Source organism: Ptychodera flava, chromosome 4 (genome assembly GCF_041260155.1).
Source record: "Ptychodera flava strain L36383 chromosome 4, AS_Pfla_20210202, whole genome shotgun sequence".
Taxonomy (NCBI): Eukaryota; Metazoa; Hemichordata; class Enteropneusta; family Ptychoderidae; genus Ptychodera; species Ptychodera flava.
This window is the reverse complement of record NC_091931.1, coordinates 32,208,206-32,229,556: the sequence shown is the minus strand read 5'-3', so window position 1 is coordinate 32,229,556 and position 21,351 is coordinate 32,208,206. Positions and strand designations below refer to the sequence as shown.

At 38.9% G+C, this 21,351-nt stretch overlaps 1 protein-coding gene across 2 annotated transcripts; it reads left to right on the top strand.

The window, feature by feature from the left end:
- Window positions 1-1,184: 1,184 nt before the first annotated feature.
- On the top strand, window positions 1,185-21,031 carry LOC139131517 (tryptophan 2,3-dioxygenase-like). Of its 2 annotated transcripts, none has more exons than XM_070697606.1 (10): window positions 1,185-1,310; window positions 11,320-11,486; window positions 13,309-13,442; window positions 13,764-13,901; window positions 15,063-15,179; window positions 15,621-15,728; window positions 16,273-16,384; window positions 16,840-16,977; window positions 17,770-17,860; window positions 18,130-21,031. In XM_070697606.1, the coding sequence occupies exons 1-10, from the start codon at window positions 1,237-1,239 to the stop codon at window positions 18,374-18,376; spliced, it is 1,326 nt and encodes a 441-aa protein (XP_070553707.1). In that variant the 5' UTR covers window positions 1,185-1,236; the 3' UTR covers window positions 18,377-21,031. The 2 variants fall into 2 exon arrangements, with proteins under 2 accessions (XP_070553707.1, XP_070553708.1); XM_070697607.1 differs by lacking the exon at window positions 1,185-1,310 and adding an exon at window positions 3,634-4,045.
- The last annotated feature ends 320 nt before the right edge of the window (window positions 21,032-21,351 follow it).

Genomic DNA, 21,351 nt, shown 5'->3' with positions numbered 1-21,351 from the left:
ACATTTAAATGTATTATAAAACATATAAAATATGCAGATATAGTATGTTTTGTGGTGGAAAAAATTGTCGATAATTTGCCTGATAGACTCCATGTATTATAATTTGATATTTTTGGATGAAGCACTGTGTCAGCCACATCTTGCCTTTTTATAGTTGCACAAAATATGGTGACCCTCCCTCGAATGTATGAAATAGTATATCTCTTTTAAAATGCTGCGTGATAAACTGCGACCGTCCCTCCAAAAGCACCAGCCCTCCCCTCCATAATTTTTCCCTAACTTACATAACAATTAATCACACCAATTGTTACGTAAATTAGCTGTTTCGGTTATTCCTGGGGAGAATACTGCAGTGGTTGGGGGGGATTAAAGTTTTAGAATGTCAGACAAGGGGGAGGGTCACTTTTTAGACGGGAGGATAGGGGGAAGTTCACATTTTTCGGTACAGGTGTGCGAGGTGCGATCGATTTTCAAAATTCCTACCGTCAAACAAAGTCTTGTTTAATAATACAAAAATGTCCGAACTTGAAGAAACAAATGTGATTCCCTGCATGTTTTCATATCATACTAATTTCAGTAGGCGAAGCTTACACTTTGACCTCAATACGACCTGAATGCAATATGTATTTTCTGCCGTATTAGTAGCTTCTTGTCGGCGAGCCTAAAGGGTCTTGTCTTTAATCATAGCTGCTGCCAGCAAACTGAAAATAACAAGTCCGGACCTGGCATCATACTTTGGCTGAAGTTCGTCAAACTGTACGTGCAAGCTATTAAACACGTGACAGTTTATCCACACCTTTATACATCTCGGCCCGTGTCGCACAAAACATTTGATGCTCAAACAATTTTATATACTCGATAGTGGATGTGTCTTAAAGTAAGCCCTAGCATATACTACAATTAGAAACATAGATTTATTTGAAAGTTTCAATAACAACAGTCTGAGTAATAAAAATATTTGGTGTTTTTGTAAGTTTAACCCGGTATCGTTTGTGTATCACAAACGTACATACTGTGTCACCACAAGATTGCTCATATTGATGTTTGTTCAAATTATACAACAAATTTTATAAACTGACATTCTTCGCAATTCGCGACCTCCTAAAAAGCTCAGGTTTTTGTCAGATCTCGACTGGTACGAGACAAATACCCCGGATTTCATATACGCGTCACTCACGCATCTAACATTTCTCATCAAAGCGAGAGCGCGCAATCGTTTGCGCATTAATCGTTTTAATGTTTCAATCGAGCTCAATCGAGAAGAAAGAGAGGGGCGACAATTCTAATGCAAGCAGGCATGGCTGGACAAGGTAAGTATCCCTGATGCTATATGTCCGTGCACACACTCTCTCTCTCTCTCTCTCTCTCTCTCTCTCTCTCTCTCTCTCTCCTCTCTCTCTCTCTCTCTCTCTCTCTCTCTCTCTCTCTCTCTCTCTCTCTCTCTCTCTCTCTCTCTCTCTCTCTCTCTCTCTCTGCGCACTTCTGGAGGAGTTACGGCTCCATTTCAGTAACAGTGCAAAATTCAACAACCGATTTAAAACAGTGGAGAACTAAATCAAGTGCTTTTAGTGGAATCCATAAAAAAGTTCATGACACAGGGACAACAAGTCGAACAAAAATGGAAACAAAATTGTGAAATTTATAGCCTAAAGCATTTCAGTGTTTTATATAGAAAGGATTCAATTGCACTACCTCAACCTTGCTCACATATTCTTCCTATTGTTATCAGGGCTGTTGTTGACCCTGGACATTGTGACGTCTGTTTGAATGGGTGGTGGTATCACATAGCATAAAAGTGCAACCGCCAAGCACACCTTTGCCATCTTGAAAAGTCGCTGATGTGTAACGGTGTACATTTGACCCCCACATGTGAACGTACGAACTTAAAATGTTTTTCTAGATAACCTCTGAGAGATTGTGTCGGCAACTGCGTCAGCAAAATGTCGTCACACTATAGACCCGATTCCCAGTACAGTTCCGATAAAGGCAGGTGACATATATGGCTCTACAAAATGTGTTTGTATGTCTGTCAATAACAACGGTAATATATCCACAGAAGTCGGACAACATTTATTTTGACTCTAATTTTCTGTTGATATAATTTTATACAAGTTTTGGGTGAAATACATCATGATCTGGTTTTGCTGGTTCACAATGAGGACATTGTACACCATTAAAATAGGGAGTACAGTGTTTCAGTCTGAGCACCCGTTTCCCAATAGATTTATTTCTGGTCATGTCTGGCATCACTTCGAAACCTGCCAGTGCAAGTCTTATATCTCATCTTTTATTTTTGGCGTCAAAAATACATCCTAATAACAGTGAGCACATCAATGATAATGAAAAATTCACGATGCTCTACAGGAAAAATCAACAGACATAAATAGCTACATTGAACATGTATTTCATTATTTGCTATAAATGAAGATCAAACTATACGCCCTTCTCAATGTATGGAATAACTGCCGTGGTAATTTCATATATGACAATACGTGACAGATCAGCCCTGTGCAAGTTACGCATTAGTGCACACATGCTACACATTGAAACAGGTAGATATAGAAACCTTGATGTCATAGACAGAGCATGCCCAATTTGCCAAAACAAAGATGAGATACATTTTCTTTTTCATTGCAAAGGCTACACAGACATTAGACATGATTTTTTCAGTAAACTAAACATTTGTAAAAACGCATTCAGAGGCACACAAGACCTTGTAAGCATCTTTTCAAGGACAGATAAAGCATCACTATGTGAATTGGGAAAATACATACATACATGTTTTAAACTCAGACAAGACAAAATGAAAAAAAAAGTATTTATGAACCTGTAATATGTTGACCTCATATATATATATATATTATATATATATATATATATATATATATATATATATATATATATATATATATATATATATATATATATATATATACTCTTTCATTGTTGTTTTTGCAAAACCTTTATTGTACTTTATGATCAAGATCCAAACTTGGAAACGATTTCAATAAAGGCTTACTTTACTTTACTTTACTTTACTTTACTTTACTTTACTTTACTTTACTTTACTTTACTTTACTTTACTTTACTTTACGTGGTAAGGAAAAAAGAGGAGATAAAAACGAGAATCTCGTCACTTATGTCAAATGTTAAAAACAGAAGTACGTAATTGTTTTTTCTTGGCTTAGGCTTGTGATTTATTTGGTCGACTTGGGCTGTCCAGTAGTTGTTTTGTTGACAAGTATTGTTGATGTTACGATAGCTTTGTTGTCACATCTTGTGACTGGGTCTGTGCCAGCTTCCGCAAAACACGGTACACACGTACCAAAATCGCCCTACTTGAAGTTATACCCCCGTCCTATCGATTAGCGTCACAATACTACAAAACCCTGATATGGAGACATCCATTTTCAACTGATACGCATGTCTGGAGGAGTCGCTGACACCCAACATGTCGATGTACCGAAGTTTTCCTATTAAAATCCGAGTATCGCTTCAATTATACTTTCTTAGTGTTTGTTAGCAAGCCGTTGGCGGCGATGTTGATGACTTTTTGAGTGTATCGATCACTTCGAAATAGGTGTCATTAGACTTACGCATTTCGCCTATTCCCTTGATATTGGTCATGGGGGCAAAGGAGGGGTGTGTCTTTGGGTTGAACCTTCTTTGATTGTCAAAGTCTCAGTCAAACTTGTTGACATGCGATGTGCAACTGTCGTAGACTGACGTTGTAATGATCTTGTCGCACTGATCCAGCAACTATTTCATAGCGAGCTATTTTTGATCATCATTTTAGTGACACACTCCGTCAGTTTAACCTGGGTCTCTTTCAAGGTCGCCGTCATATGTAAAGATAACTCGTTGTGAGATTTTTTTACCTCGCATCGTCACGGTTTGTCACGTGACCAGCTCCGGCCAATCGCCAAAGAAGGTCGTCTCACTCGCGACAAAGTGGACCATAAAACCGTCCGATCTCGGTTTCGTCTCAGCATTCTGAAGAATTGGTCGACATGGCATGTCCCGTGGCACACATTGGCACCGACAGGTGAGGAAACTCTAAAGCGAACGCACTTTTTAATAACTGATACACGAGCGTCTTATGTCCAGATCGGTACTACTTTCACTTTCTTCAATTGGCGTATGGAGCTTTTCGGCACCCTTCGTGTTCTCATTTGACTGACGGTATCAATAGTCTTCGCAGGGGGTATCGCGGTACATCAGTGCTGGAGAGTGAAATCGCCCTCATCATGAAATGTTCGCCGTGCACATATCTGACTATTTTTTCAACAGGAACCCACAAACTATAAACCTTAACTACAGTCAGTGTTGCACACATGAATGATAGAAAAGTCCTGTCCGACTCAACATACACTAGCTTTTTATGATAAAATGAGATATGTTTGTTGTTTCCGACAGTCCGCGCTCAGAAGCTAACCTTGGAGAATTTTACTTCCACTTTCAGAGTTCAAGTTAGGATTGTCTTGTATAGTTAATTGTGCCTCTTACATGGTAATGTCAAAAGTTTTAAGTTTCTTTAAAGTCGATCGTCCGACAAATGTCGACGCTTGTTTCAGGTTGACTCTGTTTTGTGTACGTGTGTGCGACCAACTTGAGGCGTGACGTTTAGTCTGTCAAGTCTACTAAAGTGACAACAGGTCGAGTAATGTTATTCAACTTTGTGGACGAACGACAATGCGCAATAAACAAACGCACAATAAAGTTGACGCAGTCTTGCCAAGTGTATGCAGCCTGTCTATTGAGTGGGGCTCCCTCAACGATTTGAAGAGTGTGCTGTAATATGGTGATTTGCATGCAGTGTTGCCATCCGTTATTGTTCAACGTTTTTGTTCCCAGCTAACGGTTAATGCGTTTGCTGCCCGACCGGCCATGACATTCGAATGAACGTTGACACAATGGAGATCTTTTTTTACCTCCACGTTGACACTGACATTATTTTAGCAGCGTGAAAACGATACTTGCATTGAACAGACATGTAAGCGACATCACATCATCCGATCATCACATCCATGGTGACATTGTGCCATTTATGTGTCACAGTATGTGCCGCCTCTGTTAAAAAGTGTTTCACGCGAAAGCGACGGCTAAATCACAGCTAGACTGATTGATTATGTCACAGGACTGTGATTATGCATGCTATAGACAAAGAGTTCTTCGTTGATTGTTGATGGGCAGTCGCAACAAGGGGCAGATTAAAAATTGTGGAGTAGCATTGTGGCTTTGCTCAGTATAAATCGTGGTAAAATTTAAAAAGTCCCCAAAGTGGACCAGTGTTTATTTAAAGATTGTAAGTCTTCTCGTTTGAGAAATGACATCATTTCTGCCATGTTCACCTTTTAAGAGCGAATGAATAAACGCAATTCCGCTTAGATAATGTTTCCCAGAAGTTGGCATTCCCATAGACCCTCGAGGCTCTATGGCATTCCTAACAACACCGACATTCACGTAAAAATTGTTCTTTCAAAATTCGACAGAAGTTGGTACTCTTTGCCGTGAATATATTTGTGTGTTTATGTGTTTTAGGAGTCTAAGGTGATTTATTTTGCTATTCTAGCGAATTCAGTCTACCAATGAGTTGGCTGGTTTCATCGAAGAAGTCTACAAATACATATTTTGCGCTGGTTCCTTTCTCAGTTCAACCACCTGTGATTCCCAGAATCCTTGAGTGGAAAGTGCCCAGACGCACAGACTCACATCTGGAGCTTACACCGACATGTAAAAAACAAACGAAACAAAATAAAAACAGCTTAACAATAAACGATATATCTCACTCACGCCACTTACGTTGCCAAAGTCAATGCGATACGATAAATTTCTAGTTCGATTGTGCTGATTTTGTTTTTGTTTTTGTTTGTTTGGTTATTTTTTTGTGTTGGTTGACGAGGGGGTAATTCTGATGAAAAAAGTGTGCATTGTCTACATTATCTAGATTGAGTTTGCGTTGACGAGAAAACACTCGAAAAGATAAACAGCATACATGACTCTCGAGTTACTGTTTGAACGGTTTGATAATGTATGATGGATATCAAAATTTGATAAGCTGAACTTTTCACTCGATGAATTGACGACCTGGTCTCCAGGAGAATAACGAACTCCGTTCACAACATCGATATCGAGTTAGCTTATTTATTACCAAGACACATTTCCTTACAAAAATACATCAGGAGACAGATCAACAGTCCATCACGATGACTCGCAACCAAGAACAGTCTAACACGAAGGTCAGTTAATGCATGTTGCCGTGTTTCGAGTACTAAGCTGAACCCGATCCAGCCAATCTGAAAACCATTGAACCATCTCTACTGTCGATTTTCAGAAAGGCGGGCTCGACTTTATCATTGTTTTTGGTTTTCTTTGCCTTGCCGTAGACAAAAGCAAAAAAGAGGCAGAATCTCCGGCCATCTTACTGCACTTCTCTGAAACAGGTCTCTGTTTTTTAATTATTTTTTCATAATACAGTATTCCAAAGTCTGTTCTTTATGGAACTGTTATGCATTCCATATTGTAAAAATTTACGGGGACATTCTCTCTTACGTCATGGTGCTGGAAATGCATCCGATCACATCGAAGTTTTGTGCATTTGCTCTTTATAAAAAGCACCCTACGACTCGTGAAATCGCCCGAACGTTTCCGATCGGACTTCGTTCCCAGAGAGGCAGTCACAGATGAAATATATCGATTGTAAATTTTGACTAATTCTGGGTCGTTGCATTTGTCATAGGAACGCAGGTACTGTGGAGCTGAGATTCGAGCGTTGAATTTCTCAGCTTGGTTGAACACTCGTTGTTCACAATGAAACTGACTTATACTCATTAAAGTCTGAGTTTCGACTCGGAGTCATTTCTCGTGACAATTTGCGGGAAAATATTTGAGTAGGATGAAAGTGAAACACGTTTACTGAAAAAAGCCCCTCGACTAGCATAGAAGCCTGATACGGGGACAGAGGGTGTTCAACTAGCAGGCGCAAAAAAAACCCCGGCGCTATAGTAACGGAAAAGAGTAGTGTAAAAGTTTGGAAAATTGATTATAAAACTGCCTTATTAGAGCATTTACCTTCCACTCGGCCATATCAGCGAAATCACTTTTTGTCGTCTATGATATGTCGCGCATTGTACCGACATCTCGTGATGGGAGTTGTTGCTCATTAAGACCTTTCTTTTAACGACACTGGTATTTCATAACTGCTGGTGTTGCTACTACTGTTTTCCGGATAAATTTTTAACAGAAGAAATAGTCTTCTGGTTATTTGCCTGCACCTCAATGGCAGGTCGATCCAAAGAATCACGAAAATATCAAATGTATACGTGTCTGCACCACGGTACTGCTATCTACTCATCTGTATTGCGTATGATACAAGGAAAGCGATGATGAAGCAAATATTGACGTGTTTTTCACCTGGGTTGTTTTGCTCTGTCTATACATGTAGTTGTCGTGTTTGTCGGCAGTCGAAGATAGTGTGAACTTTCGCACACATTGGACCGTGGCACTCGGCCTGTTCAGTAGAGGAAGCCTGGGCCTAAATCTTCCGCACCCGGTGAATCCGAGGTCGCCCTCGCGCGTGTTCACGTTCATGTTTCTAGGGCACAATTCGAGTTTCCATATACTTCAATTGAATAGAAGATTACCTTAACCAGACTTCTTAGAGGAAACTTCACATGTAATTAACGTTTGGCTTCTGTAAGCCAGGTGTACTTGTTAGAGCCTTATGGCTATGCTACATACTCCATACATATCCTATTAGAGCAATGCAGCCACGCACACGGGGATTGAAAACTTTGATGGTCTTTGTGAATCAGATTAATCACAAAATAGAAAGAAAATAGTAAAAAAACGGTCTGACGTGTCACAAACACACACCAACCTATAGGGCCTATATCTTACCGTGTCCGCTGAAGGATTGACATGAACTGAAGCCCCGACGAGTGGTACCGTGTATTCCGTGTTTTCCTTCCCACTGCCTCATTTCTGTCAACAACATTTATTGTAGATTGCGTGTATTTTGAGGAAAAATATCTACAATACTTTTCATCCTTTCACTTGTTTAGCATTTTAATCAATAAGTGCATTTCTCCAGCTACTTAAAACTATTAACAATGCGTGCAAAATCACGACAACAGTATAAGCGCGTTAACGACGTTTCTCTGTCACCAATTTTTGCAAGGAGACCAATAATTTTATACTTGATTTCGAAAGGAAATAATTTAATGTTCCCTTACGAACAGTTTTAGTAAAATTTAAATCTTTCAATTTCGAGGCGTGTACTACCTTACATTGCAATTGAAACTGTGAATTAACCCCGAAATGATTTACTTCGCCACGGCCATGCCAGTGCAGAGCGAATGTACTCTTTCTCCCTCTTTCCACTTTTAAGAAGTCCAATGTGCTATAGAGAAACAATAGGGCTGGGCAAAACCATTGCGATGAAAAGGTTGAACCACTTGTTTGATTACAGGCTCAGTCACCCGGTTCGGGGTTGTTGCACTTGTTACGGGACAAGTTTGCACACAGCACTGGTCATTCTTTTAGGACACGGAACGTTTATCGTTGATTCGCAGCAAAATCGTTCAAGATAGATTTGAAGTGCTACATGAGTTGGGAATATTTTGAAATTTTCGATACTTGATCATGCAGGCTCCTTTGTGAACTTGCTGGTAGAAAAATTGATTAACAATTTCAGTATGCTTCTCTGGAAAATGATAATGTGAAGAACTGTTTTCATTCGCTTTAATCGTCTGTTCGAATGCTGAGAATGTCTCCTAGAACTTTCTTGAGTACAGCGATTCTATGCCTTGGGCATGGCTTCGTAAAAGTGTTACCGATCAAGCAATGATACATCATGTGAGCTTTCCATCGAAGAAGTCTTCGGAAAGTCGACAGTATCATCAAAACTAGATCGCGTCCACAAACACGAAGAGTGTCACTTTTATCATAGGCTGTAACAGTGACATACTTTAACATTTTGATGGATAGCTTTAATGTCAAAGATTTCACAATTTGCGTCATAAACGCGTCATACTGTTCGGAAACGCCGTGAATTATTGCATTCGCGAGAGCATCGCTACGTTAGCTGATATAGATAACAGAAAAGAAAAGAAAACACGAAAACTTAGGTACACATGTGAAGGCTAAAACTTACAAGGCCGGTTCGAAGTACCGAGCGATACATTTGGAACTAGTCCAAATCTTTCAATAGTCACCATCAAAAAGGAACCACAGAAAGCGCATGCGTCTTGTTTGGTTAAGTTTTTCAAAGTTTTTGAAATCTATAACCGTCCTAATGCGACGTTTCCTATATCAATCTTCAAACAAAACAAACTTAAACTCGAGGCCCTCTCATCTCGGACGCACTGTCAAAAGGAAATCTTCGGTAAAAAGTCGGTCGTCTGCATTTCACAGTTTTGACATCAATAAAACGCGGGATGATAATGCTGTAATGCTGGGCTAAAACGATGACGTGTACAATCATATATTATCGTAGGGCTATATTTTTGACAGATCTTTGCCCAGTTTGTTTTACGTTCCATCCAAGTGCTTAAGTACTTAAAAGCTCTTTTCCGTTGTACATCATTCCTGTAGACTAATTCTTTTATGAAATTAATATGTTAAATTATAGCGATTATCTGTTTTCTTTCTTTTTTACAGTTTTGCTTATTTATCCATATTCGGCGGTAAACGCATTTCATAACATTCGCGTTGATTTCGAGGGGCGTGCAGGACATGCATTCGACTCCTCTTGTTGTCAACATGCATGTATGCAATACTTATCTCGGCACACCGTCACTGTTTCATCGATAAATTGACCGTGTTAGCGCTTCATTAATCTCAGTTCGCGCGATCACTGACACACTTTGGGTTGTTTTCAACTTTGTGCAGGCAACGTATGGGTCGACTCGGGTCTTTGAACCTTGCGCATTAGTCATTTTTTATTTACTTATTGAATAGGGGTTCAACATTTGCTTGCATACATAGACCTTTTGGAAAATGGCCGATCTGATGTTGATACCTGTATGCAATAGAACGATACCATCTCTTTATCTCCTATAAAATATCACCTCATTTTACCAATCAACGGTGTGCTAGTCCGACGTTGGCTCTAACCCATGTATACGACATCGCACAAAATTTACCATCTTGGCACGACTTTCGCAATAAAGTATTTTGAATACACGAATAAAATACCAAGTTCGGAAAAAACAAGTATATCTGAGTGAGACAGCTAAATGATTTTAGGGGACGGGATAGAGTTTTGATTAACCAGCAACTCGACGCTCATCAGTGGGAGAGTAGGGCCGGGTTAGCAAAAAAGGGTGTCGATGAGACAAGCGGGTGCCCTTTTCCCATAAACTCACAGAAAGCTCCGCAGTATATCAGGGCCCTGTCACACCTTGACGATTTAGAAAGCGTATGCCGAAGTATGAAAAATTGTCTAACTTGCTTGCTAAAATAACGACTTGTTTTTCCAACTTTTGGTGTATACATAGCGTATTCATATAGTACCCACAGGTTAAAAATACGTTTTGGGTATTTAAGCTAGACATTATCTCGACGCATTTCGACTTATGAGTAACTTAGAAATAACGACGGTGTGTGAACGTGTGTCAACGAGTGCATAACCTACCCACAACTTATGGCCCGCATATGCGGGACGTATGAGCCTTATACGCTGGCATACGTCGAAAAGTTTTGTGAATGCACAAAAGTTTTCGACGACCTCGCCGTACTAACCAACGTCATAACGTATTCGACGTATGCCCAGCGTATTCGCAAATTTTTCATACATTGGCATACGCTAGGTAAATCGTCAAGGTGTGATAGGGCCATTCACAAGCATCAAATTAACATACAGAGGATAGCAAGACGGACGGGGTGACAGTGTCGGTCGCCTCGGGGACACAGATTCGGACTCCCGAAAATATAACGCTATACCCTTTAGGTCTAGCACTTGCGGGGGGGGCTTATTTCGAAGTTCATGGAATAACTAAAATTTTTATCGGCTTAGCTTTATGAAAATCGAAAATTACATTTCCCAATAGAGGTAATTAACACGGGGGATATAGTTCTTTTGAATTACAAGAGACAGCAAATATATGGTAATTTGTCTCTCTATGGTTCCAAATTTTGCAACGTGACCTCTAATGTGTTAAATTTTGTTTCGAAAGGGAATGATTCAAGGTTTCAGCAAATGTTCAAGTTTTTTCAATTCGAAGCGCTTACTACTTTAATAGATATTACTCGGACGCACGAATGCTCGCCTGAGGTCACGCGTTTGTGAGCTTCTTGTCATTTTTTTTTCCCGTACAGTAATGACGGTACACTCAGCCCTGGTGTACACAATGCAGCGGCTGGCGGTGGTATTACGTATGGCAAATACTTGCAACTGGATCAGCTGCTTTCCTGTAACCTCAGACAGAGCGAGTTGAAGGGTAAACCCTGTCATGATGAACATCTCTTCATCACTGTTCACCAAGGTAAGGAAGCTACCTCGGATAATGAGAGCGTGCATCGCAAACAGAACTTGTTGCGTTTGAGCTAAGCCCCTCCCTAAAACGTCATAACGGAAACTTTGGCGACAACAGAATTCATTTGAACTTGCGCATGGCATTATGATCGAAGAATAACGACTCAAATTAGTTTAATATGACTCATAGTATACGTGTTATAATTAAAGTTATAATTAGGCGCTTTAAATGAGATTGTTTGTTTGCCGTCCGCGTGCTGGTAGATTTTCAACGAAAATTAAGAAAAACAAACACAATGTTAACACTATTACATTTAATAATATTATTTTCCAAGAAAAACAAATAAAAAATTGCACTTATGTTAATGCACTTGTGTTTTTTGTCTGTGTTTGTTTTTCCCTGGCTGGTTGGTGGGGTTTTTGAAAAATCCAACGACGGCAAACAAATAATTTTCCTTAAATGGCCTTATTTGAAACTTAAAAGCCCGTCATCTGTCATATACTATGGGTTCAAATAAGCATTGACATGACTGATTGAAAATTATTGTGTCAATCTATTGTATTAATTCTATATTCTACCTGTAAGGGCTAGAAATAAATGTTTGTCCTTTGGTTGTATTTGTAAACTGAGTTCACTAAGGAAATTGACCTTTAATAATTACCTTGTTTGCTCACATCGATTCTATGATCTTCCCGTGAGTACTCTCGATATTTTTTGTGTTTCATTTCGTATACAATATTATAGACAGACTAAATAATGACAGCAACTACCTATTTTTGCAACATTCTATGAGCAATGCATGTTCATAATTATTCTTTGATTCGGATTTCAGTACATGATGAATGAAAAAGAACACGATGATTGGAACTAAATTGGGAAACTTAGATGAGAGTAATTATTAGGAAAACGTAATGAAATTGATTTTTTTTTACACCTTAAATTCTGCAAAATGATAGAATAGTGTAAAAATAGAAATATTCTTTTCGCCAAAAATAAAAGCACAAATACATCTATTATTGTATATCCCTTAAGAGGATTAATTTCCACCGTACGAAAAAAGTTTTATTTTTGTATTAATGTTATAAAAGAACGTGACAAAATGCACTTTTGAAATGTCCCTTACTTTTTCGTCAATTTTGGTTGAATAAATACTAAATATAGTCAGGGCCCGTTAATTTTGGCTTTCCTCTCGCTGGTGCCCACAAATAAACGTTAATGGTCAGCGCGGAGTCTGTTATTTCCATTATATTATCAACGAACCAAAAAAACCGTCAAAATTTACGAAAATTTCCCACGCGAACGACAACGGGGCCCCGGAACTTGTCAGTGAGTAGTGCGCGCACGGTAAAACTTTTGCAAATCCGGAGATTTTTTCAAAAAGTGTCTAAACTTGACCCACAAGTGTTCCATTTTATTTTGTGATTGATTATGATCTTTGTACAAATTACAATTCACATTTTAGATGAAAAGTTACGATGTTTACGATATTATTCATATTCACGGGCACATAAAAAATGACAAACAATCATTATTGCGTATTTGTGGTTGGCCACATAGTTCACGTCGACCAATTAAAATGCGACGGACAGGGCATGATAGTATAAATATAAATATTTTTCATTTGTTGTGAACAATATTGCATCATCTACTTTCATGCCATTTGTACAACATCGTAACTTTTGAATACCACTTTTAAGATAGTATGCAAATATTGTGTAATATTCAACAAATTTCTTATATTCTTGACAAATTGTGCTAATCCAATTATCCCAAATTAGTTCCAATCATGTTAAATTGAAAGTGACGGGTATCTCTTTTTTCTCTCGTTCAGTTTACGAACTCTGGTTCAAGCAGATACTGGCAGAGGTCGACTCGGTTAGATTAATCTTGGACGCTGACTTCGTGGACGAGCGTGATATGCTAGCGATAATAACACGACTGAACAGGGTAGTGCACATTATGAAGGCAAGTATATTTCCGACCCTGGCATAGGTTTTAGTGGTCACATGGTATACAGGCCAGTCCAATCAACGGTCTCGAATCAAACGCTTTCTTTCGAAACTTTGTGGAGGGACAGTTGCTAACCGAAATCGCGTCCATACTTTCTGTACTTAATGAAGATATTATACGATCAACGTGCTCTTTCCTTGATAATAAATTGAATGTCCACTTCGGTTGTAAACCGCGAGACTTTGATAACTTTCTGAAGATCCGTTCTGATATGTGTTGTATAAGTTTAATCCACAATGACATAAGCATTTTGTTCACTGGTTTTTGTTCCCACAGATCCTGGTGGATCAGATCATGATCATGGAGACAATGACGCCGCTTGACTTTGTCGAGTTTAGGAGTTTCCTAGCTCCAGCCTCCGGATTTCAGAGTTTCCAGTTCCGAATGCTTGAAAATAAACTTGGTTTAAAGCAGGTAAACATGGCGACCAACATGAAACACACACGCACTCCCCCCCCCCTCTCTCTCTCTCTCTCTCTCTCTCTCTCTCTCTCTCTCTCTCTCTCTCGTTCTCTCGATTTTGATGGGGGAAAGGACAATATTCTTACACTCACTTAATATTCCTCGCTAAAAATAGTTGTTCGAACGGTTCGTCTGCAGCTTCGCTTTTGTGTTTACCTTTCACTCTAAAAATCCGAGCAAATTTTACTGAACGGACTTATCGATACTCAAACGGGTACCATATTTTTCTTCTAGAATATGGCATATTTTGGCATAAGATATGAATACTTCCCTGTCGGGCAATTTATGAAGACATGTATAATTCATGTAAAACTAAAGAGAAAAATGTCGGCGTTTTGACCGATTTTCTTTGCTTGCAAGCGTTTTACCACAACACAAATTATTTTCAATGTGAAAATTTCACAAGATGATCCATGCAAAATTCTGTAGCATAACAGCCGGCTGCTGCACACTTATTCTTTCACGAGCGTCTTTCTCAACGAATATCCGTGAGTATTCATGGGGGGGGGGGGGCAGCCGGGGGGGGGGGGCAGCCGATAAAGCCATTCGGGATAAGATGTTGGCAATTGAGGTTCCTTGTTGGCGGGTGGGTGGTCAAACAGGGAAGAAGGGGGAGGGAAAACTGGTGTGATGATCGGGGGGGGGGGTGGAATCTTAGCGAAGGGACGTACTAACAGTTTTGATTTCCCCCTTTAAAAAAGGTTAAATTTTCTTCAACTTGCTCAAAACACATAAGACTGGCACATTTGAGAAAGCACCTAGGGTAACAAAATACGTGAGAATAGCAATTATTTGTAAAAAAGAACACTTCAACTTACAATTTACTGAAATAAGTCGTGGATGGCTTCCCGTGACTATTTTCAGCCGAAAGGAGCGCAGTGAACGTGCAAACGACTGAAGAAAGGACGGAGATTTCTTGCTTTAAGTGACTATTAAGTTTTGATATCCAACTTGAAGCTTTTGCCGTTCGAGTCGAATATTTCATTAGATTAGAACCGACGCGTGGCGCATTTCCCAACAATTTCAATCAATAAAACCGAATGAATACATTTTGTCGTTGGAAACAAATTTCAAAAAGGCGATGCTAAACTCTGTTTTTTTCAACGTTGACAGACAAAAAGGGTACGCTACGGACAAAAACACTACACAGAAGTTTTCAAAGAAGACACCAAACTGCTGGAAGCACTGGAGAGATCGGAAAACGAACAATCACTGCTCGATTTACTGCAGGTAAAATTTTATTTCTTATCAGTGACGTAAATACTGACATTGAAAGACGCGGCTTCCTGTCGAAGTGTCCACATTTTGTGTTCTTTAAATATTTACAGGGAACCAAACAGCCCATTTGAAGTATCGCGTACTTTACCTACCCCAACTATAGTGCCTTCAAGTTCTAGACGACCACGCCATCATACAATGGAGAAGTGGCACAGTATTCTTACAGTTTGTTTGATCTAAATTATCATATCTTGCCCTTTTTAATGGATAAATAATTAATCAATTCATTCGTTCATTTATTCATTAATAAGCAAGTATGTATGTATGTATGTATGTATGTATGTATGTATGTATGTATGTATGTATGTATGTGTGGGTGGCAGGCAGGCAGGCAGGCAGGCAGGCATGGCTGCGTGCGTGCATTTAATTTTTATTTATCGCGCACACCTACAGCGATGGCTTGAAAGAACACCGGGACTTGAGAAGGACGGTTTTGACTTCTGGGGAAAGTTTCAAGAAAGTGTAACTCAGATGCTGAAGGCGAATTTTGAATCGATCCAGGTTTGTTTACTATGATTTTCAAATATCAACTGTGTAAAAAATAAACTGACTACGAAAGGCGCCGCACAAAACATCGGTCGCTTATCTGTTTGATTTGTATTTTGGTAATCTTCAAAAGCGTTGGGCCACCTTGACCTTTGATTGTCAGCAAGTGAGAGTGGTATTAGTGAAGAAACAAAATGCAATTCATCACAGCTTTGTATTTCGTATTTGTCTCATGCTGAAAGTCCATTTTTTCTGTGCTACAAGGCTATCCTGTAGAATGCTATGTTCCAAATAATTTGTAGTGCAGTAAATGTGACTATGAAAACGCGATATAAAATTCACGGAAAGGATCACAGATGTTGTTCATCTGTCTCCAATGATCCCTTCATAATGTATTAGCAAGTAGAAAGCTTTTCATTGTAACGCTGCAGATAGTATGTTCTCTTCTCCCGCACATACGGGTATTGTTTGGATGCCACCGCACCCAGGCCTTGGCCTTCGTGGGGGGGATTCTGTTGCGATAATCTTATCTAACCTAGAGTTTGTTAACATTTGCCAGGAGGAAGAAGACAGTACATTGAGAGATGTCTTGCTAATCCAATACAAGAACCAAAAGGAAACGTTTGACACCATCTTTGATGAGGAAAAACACAACGCAATGGTTGCCAGAGGTAAGAAGTCCAATCCTTTCATCTCTCTCTCTCTCTAAAGGTCACTTTTGCCGTTGTTAGGAGAGTTGCTGTGTTGACCTTTGACTCTGCCGGATTCCGCTAAATAGAACTCACGAAGTTATCACGAATGACTAGCTCTTTTAGCATATCGTGCAACGATTTTGGCCAATGCACATATTGTTTGATTTGTCTACTATTGTACTGCTCACTTACACTTTGCAAAACTTATAAGTAATTAAGTTATTAGAAATGTAGTATTATATATCTTTGGAACAAAAACTCTGCAGAAATCTAAACTCACCTTCAAAATTCTATAAAGCTACCACAGTCATTTGGTCGTTTTGTGGGGAGACGCCAAGTGAATTGTTCTATTATGTTTGTTTTAGGCGTCATTAAAGTGTCTATTATCGACACAAAACTTGCAATCTAACCTCTGACCTTTACTTTGCATTTAGGCGACAGGACATTTTCCTACAAAGCTCTCCAAGGTGCAATGATGATTTCGTTCTATCGAGATGAACCTCGCTTCCATCAACCACACCAGTTCCTGAGCTTGCTCATGGATCTAGACTCCTTCCTTTCGAAGTGGAGATGTACGTATACACTGTGAAATTTTGCTTTTGGAGTATTGTCAACTTGACAACCTGCTATTATACTAAACATGCAACAAGTTAGCACGAAAATTTCAACTTTTTCTACCTCTACAATACATGCAAGGCTAACATAATTAAGACAATTCAAATTATTTTGGTCGTACGGCATCTTGAAACTACTTTAAAGCGTTGTAGATTAGTATCTCAATATTATCCACTGAGCCGAATTACACAAAAAAGGGGGGAATAAAAATCCCTTTTCCCTGAAAAGTAACGATGGCATTTGTATTTCATTATTCTTTACTATGCTACAGCTTTGCCAATTCCAGTGAATTTTGTGACGTGATCCGCCAGATTATTACTGATAATGTATCCGATTAGCAACTATTGTGGCTGCAGGTGTTTTCTACCTCTACTTGGAATTTCCCGGCATTGCCAAAACTATAAAATGATAGCATTAATGTAACCCCTTCCGGCTTTCCCGGCTCCATAATGAACACGGCTTCCTCCTATACATTATGTCGTGCAAAGTTTGCTTTCGTCCATCCGGGTCGGGAGGGATGCAACTAGTGCTTAAATATTTATTTCGAGTTTAATAGAACTGGAATGACATCCGGGAACGCGTCATCCAATAAATGACATCAAGCCGTTGCATTTCATTGGTTGAAGCTAAGACCGTGATGTTCGTGACATACGATATTAAAATAGGTGAAAGTTGGTGCTACTATCATTATAGCGTGCTTGTTCACAGAATCGGATTAACTGCTTCATTCCATACTCTCGTTGATATAGATAATCACGTGATAATGGTGCAAAGAATGCTGGGAAGTAAACCGGGTACCGGCGGTTCGAGTGGCTACCATTATCTAAGAACAACTATGAGGTATGTGAACTTCTATGGTTAAGCGGAAAAGCTATATCTAATTTTGCAAACATTGTAAATTTGAAAAATAAAGTAAAAATATCATTCCACTTATTGTAATTCTCATAGACCTCACAATAGTTTCAAAATATGTGCAAATTTACGCCAACATTTCCGGAATACTAAAAAATAGAAGATTATCGACCTGTAATATTCGACCGTGGTATTGGTACGACTGGCGTGGGGATCGACAGGCACACTGATTCACTTTCGGATGTTTTCTTTACCAGTGATCGTTACAAGATATTCCTCGATCTGGTCAACCTATCCACGTTCTTGGTCCCTCGAAACCACATCCCGCCGCTGGACTCAGACACCAGGAGGCGCCTCTGCTCCACGGTCAGTCGAGACGATGTGTTCAGCGACTCTGGGGATTCCGGCACCGTTGATGACAACGATTTGCAGGACTGCAGGGCCGGGCTACGCTTACTCACTGTGGAGACCGACAGCGCAGATGCGAAAACAGTGGAAGGTTAGCGGCCTCCATCGACATACCGTGTACGAAAGAGAAATGATAAACATTGGTTGACAAAAACCTGCCAATGGAGTTTCGTTCAGCTCAACGGTTGCTTGAATGACTATGAAATAATCATGTCACAAATTTGAGGAAAATCAATATTTTGTGAATGACGTGTTTACATGAAAATGTTGTAAAAGCTATGTGGAGTCTAATCATTTATAGGGATTCCCGAATACAAATAGACCATTCTGCATTTTACGACGGGGAAGAATCCGGGTATGAAATGAAATACAGGTGAAGTACAAATCTACAAAATCGATTCTTTTCGAATTGAGAGCATATGCTTCACGGGTTATTAATTTTTCTGCTGCAATATTATGGTGCTTTCAACCTGATGTGTTGTAAATTTTGTGTGTGCAACCTTGTTATTGAACGTAAAGAGAAAGTACATTTATAACCATCTTTTCACCATACGAACGAATCGACAACTGTTTCGATGTGAAACATTTTTGCGGGCCTTTTTCTGCCAGATTTTGCTTTTTAAAGCTCCTAGCTGAGCTATTGTTTAATTGTTTGAATTGTAGCATTTACCGATGTGCATTTAATCTGCTCTTTAACTTGATCGTGACATTTACCTTTCCCCAGGTCTGACTCTTATTGAAGTTGAATTAATATAAATTCCTGGCGTTGAACACTTTTCAATTATGGATGTAACGTACCATAATGTTACGAATTTTATGTGCATGCCTATATGCGTTACAATTTTTCCTGGTTGCAATATACAAGTTGCAACTTTATCTACAATGCTAGTCTGATGTAAAGATACTCAGAAAAACTTAGATTTTTCATGTGCAGAAGCAGCTCTGATTGATTGCACAGGCAATAACAATACGAACGACTTGTTGATATTCGTCGCCACGGACGCAAAGAAATGTGATGGCATGGCTAAAGACTATCCACTTTGAAAATTTATAGTTTGTTTAGTTTAACTCACAAGTACCGTACCCTAAGTGGACAATGTGTTAACAACAAAGCTAGTTTTTATTCTACGTATTGTACTGCATATTTGAATTTCATTTCAGTTGTGTAAATCAAATGGGGATAACTCTCCATACATGATTCTTCCACATGTGACGGAAACCTTTATGCAGGGTTTCATTGGGCAATTAGAAATCGTACATACAAAAACAGTTCAGTCAACTTTCTAAGCGGTAAAAAGCCTTCATATTCGAAGGGTTGCGGGGATTCTCTTGGGTAGAAAAAAAGTTTTTTTGATACCTTCTAAACTTCAAAGCATTCCATATCTGACGTTTTTTACAGACAAACAGGGTTAAAAGTTTGTTAATAGACTTTCCAAGATATTTCCGCTTTCTTACCTGATTGTCTCACAAACGATGAATGTTTGGCTACAAACAAAAAATATGGTAGATGATTTTGACAGACATTTGTCAAGAAATTCAATATATGGATTTGACATCCCACCTGAATTGTTTTGTTATCAAATGGCGTAGTTTTATGATCCGGAAAAAATAGCATTAATAGTTTTAAATAATGTGATCGCCAATTAAAAGTCATTGATGACCATTGTCTTTCGACAGCCACTCAGAACCTTGTCAGCAGGTATACACAAGGCTATATGTAGACACATGTTTTGCATCTCCATAGGGCAAAGGTCAGAGATACTAGTAGTGTCATTGTTATTATCTTGTCATCCTTATCTCATGCCAGCATGGGTAATTAAGGAAAAAATGGGAAAATACACTTTTGATTGATTTTTGAGTCACCTTTTTCGACTGAAATGATATATTTTGACATAAAAGTGAACTTTGCCAAAATAATATGTAACTCATACCATCGCCGCGGCTTCAGTGCATGCAAAGCAAAACTCTTCGTGACGTCAGTAAAATGATGCGCGTCGCAAAAAATTAAACTAAATGACTTTGCTCAAATCATTTTGGAAAAATATCCATTAAAAAATCAAGTAAGACATTTGTGTTTGTTTTTTAATTAAGAACCAGAGAGAATTATAAGGCTATATAGCGGAGAAATGTTCAAACAAGATATTTGAAATTCAAAAAGGCTGCTCGAATGAGGTGGTCCATTTCAGAAACGGCCGACACAAATGCCAAGCACTTCGCACAAAACTGATATGTACAATTTTGAGAGAAGACTTCAGGTTTCTTTTAATTACCCTTTGAATTTTGCTTTTCCAAACAGCAAATAATACTAGCTTCGGATTTTGTATTTTTAACAAAGCTGTGATATATACATTTGTAGCTGGAAGTCGAATATGCGATATGATTGAATGTTCAATATAAAATTGATCGTGACGGATTCGATCTGTGATGTGTCTTCACAAGTCTGTATTTGATGACTGTGCACGCACTGTACTCATTGCTTTACTATATATGGAATGTCATATCCATAAATTGTATGCTGCCTTTTTTTCTACGCCGTTTTTTGATGACTCTGTAAAACAGTATGTAAATAGTGTGCTTAAAATTTTGATTATGAATCTATTTTTGCAAGACTCTTGCCCCATGAGGTACGTGTTAAAATGTGTATTTTCGCTCTTGCACCATACACAGTGGAGCAGAGGTCCATTGTCTGTGCTGGCATCGACGACAAATTGCATTAAAAATCGTCAAGATTTGGCGTTTAACTTCTATAAAGTCACGTGCTCATGATTGCTTTTGATTTTTCCGCGGTGTAATGTTTCACCTGTACATCAACAACGGAAAGACATCGAATAGCACAGGGCCATAAGGCATTATTGGTCATAACATATTGATAGATTTTTACCAACAAAATTGATAATCATGCATTTATTAATATGCTATGACTAATAACGCCTTATGGCCCTGTACAGATTGCTAAGAATAAAGTTAAACGGAATACGACTCAAGTGATCTCTATTTAGTTTCCATAGTGAAACATGAGGCTAGTCTATCCAGTCTCACCTGAAACTGAAAGTTCATCCCTGAAATTGATA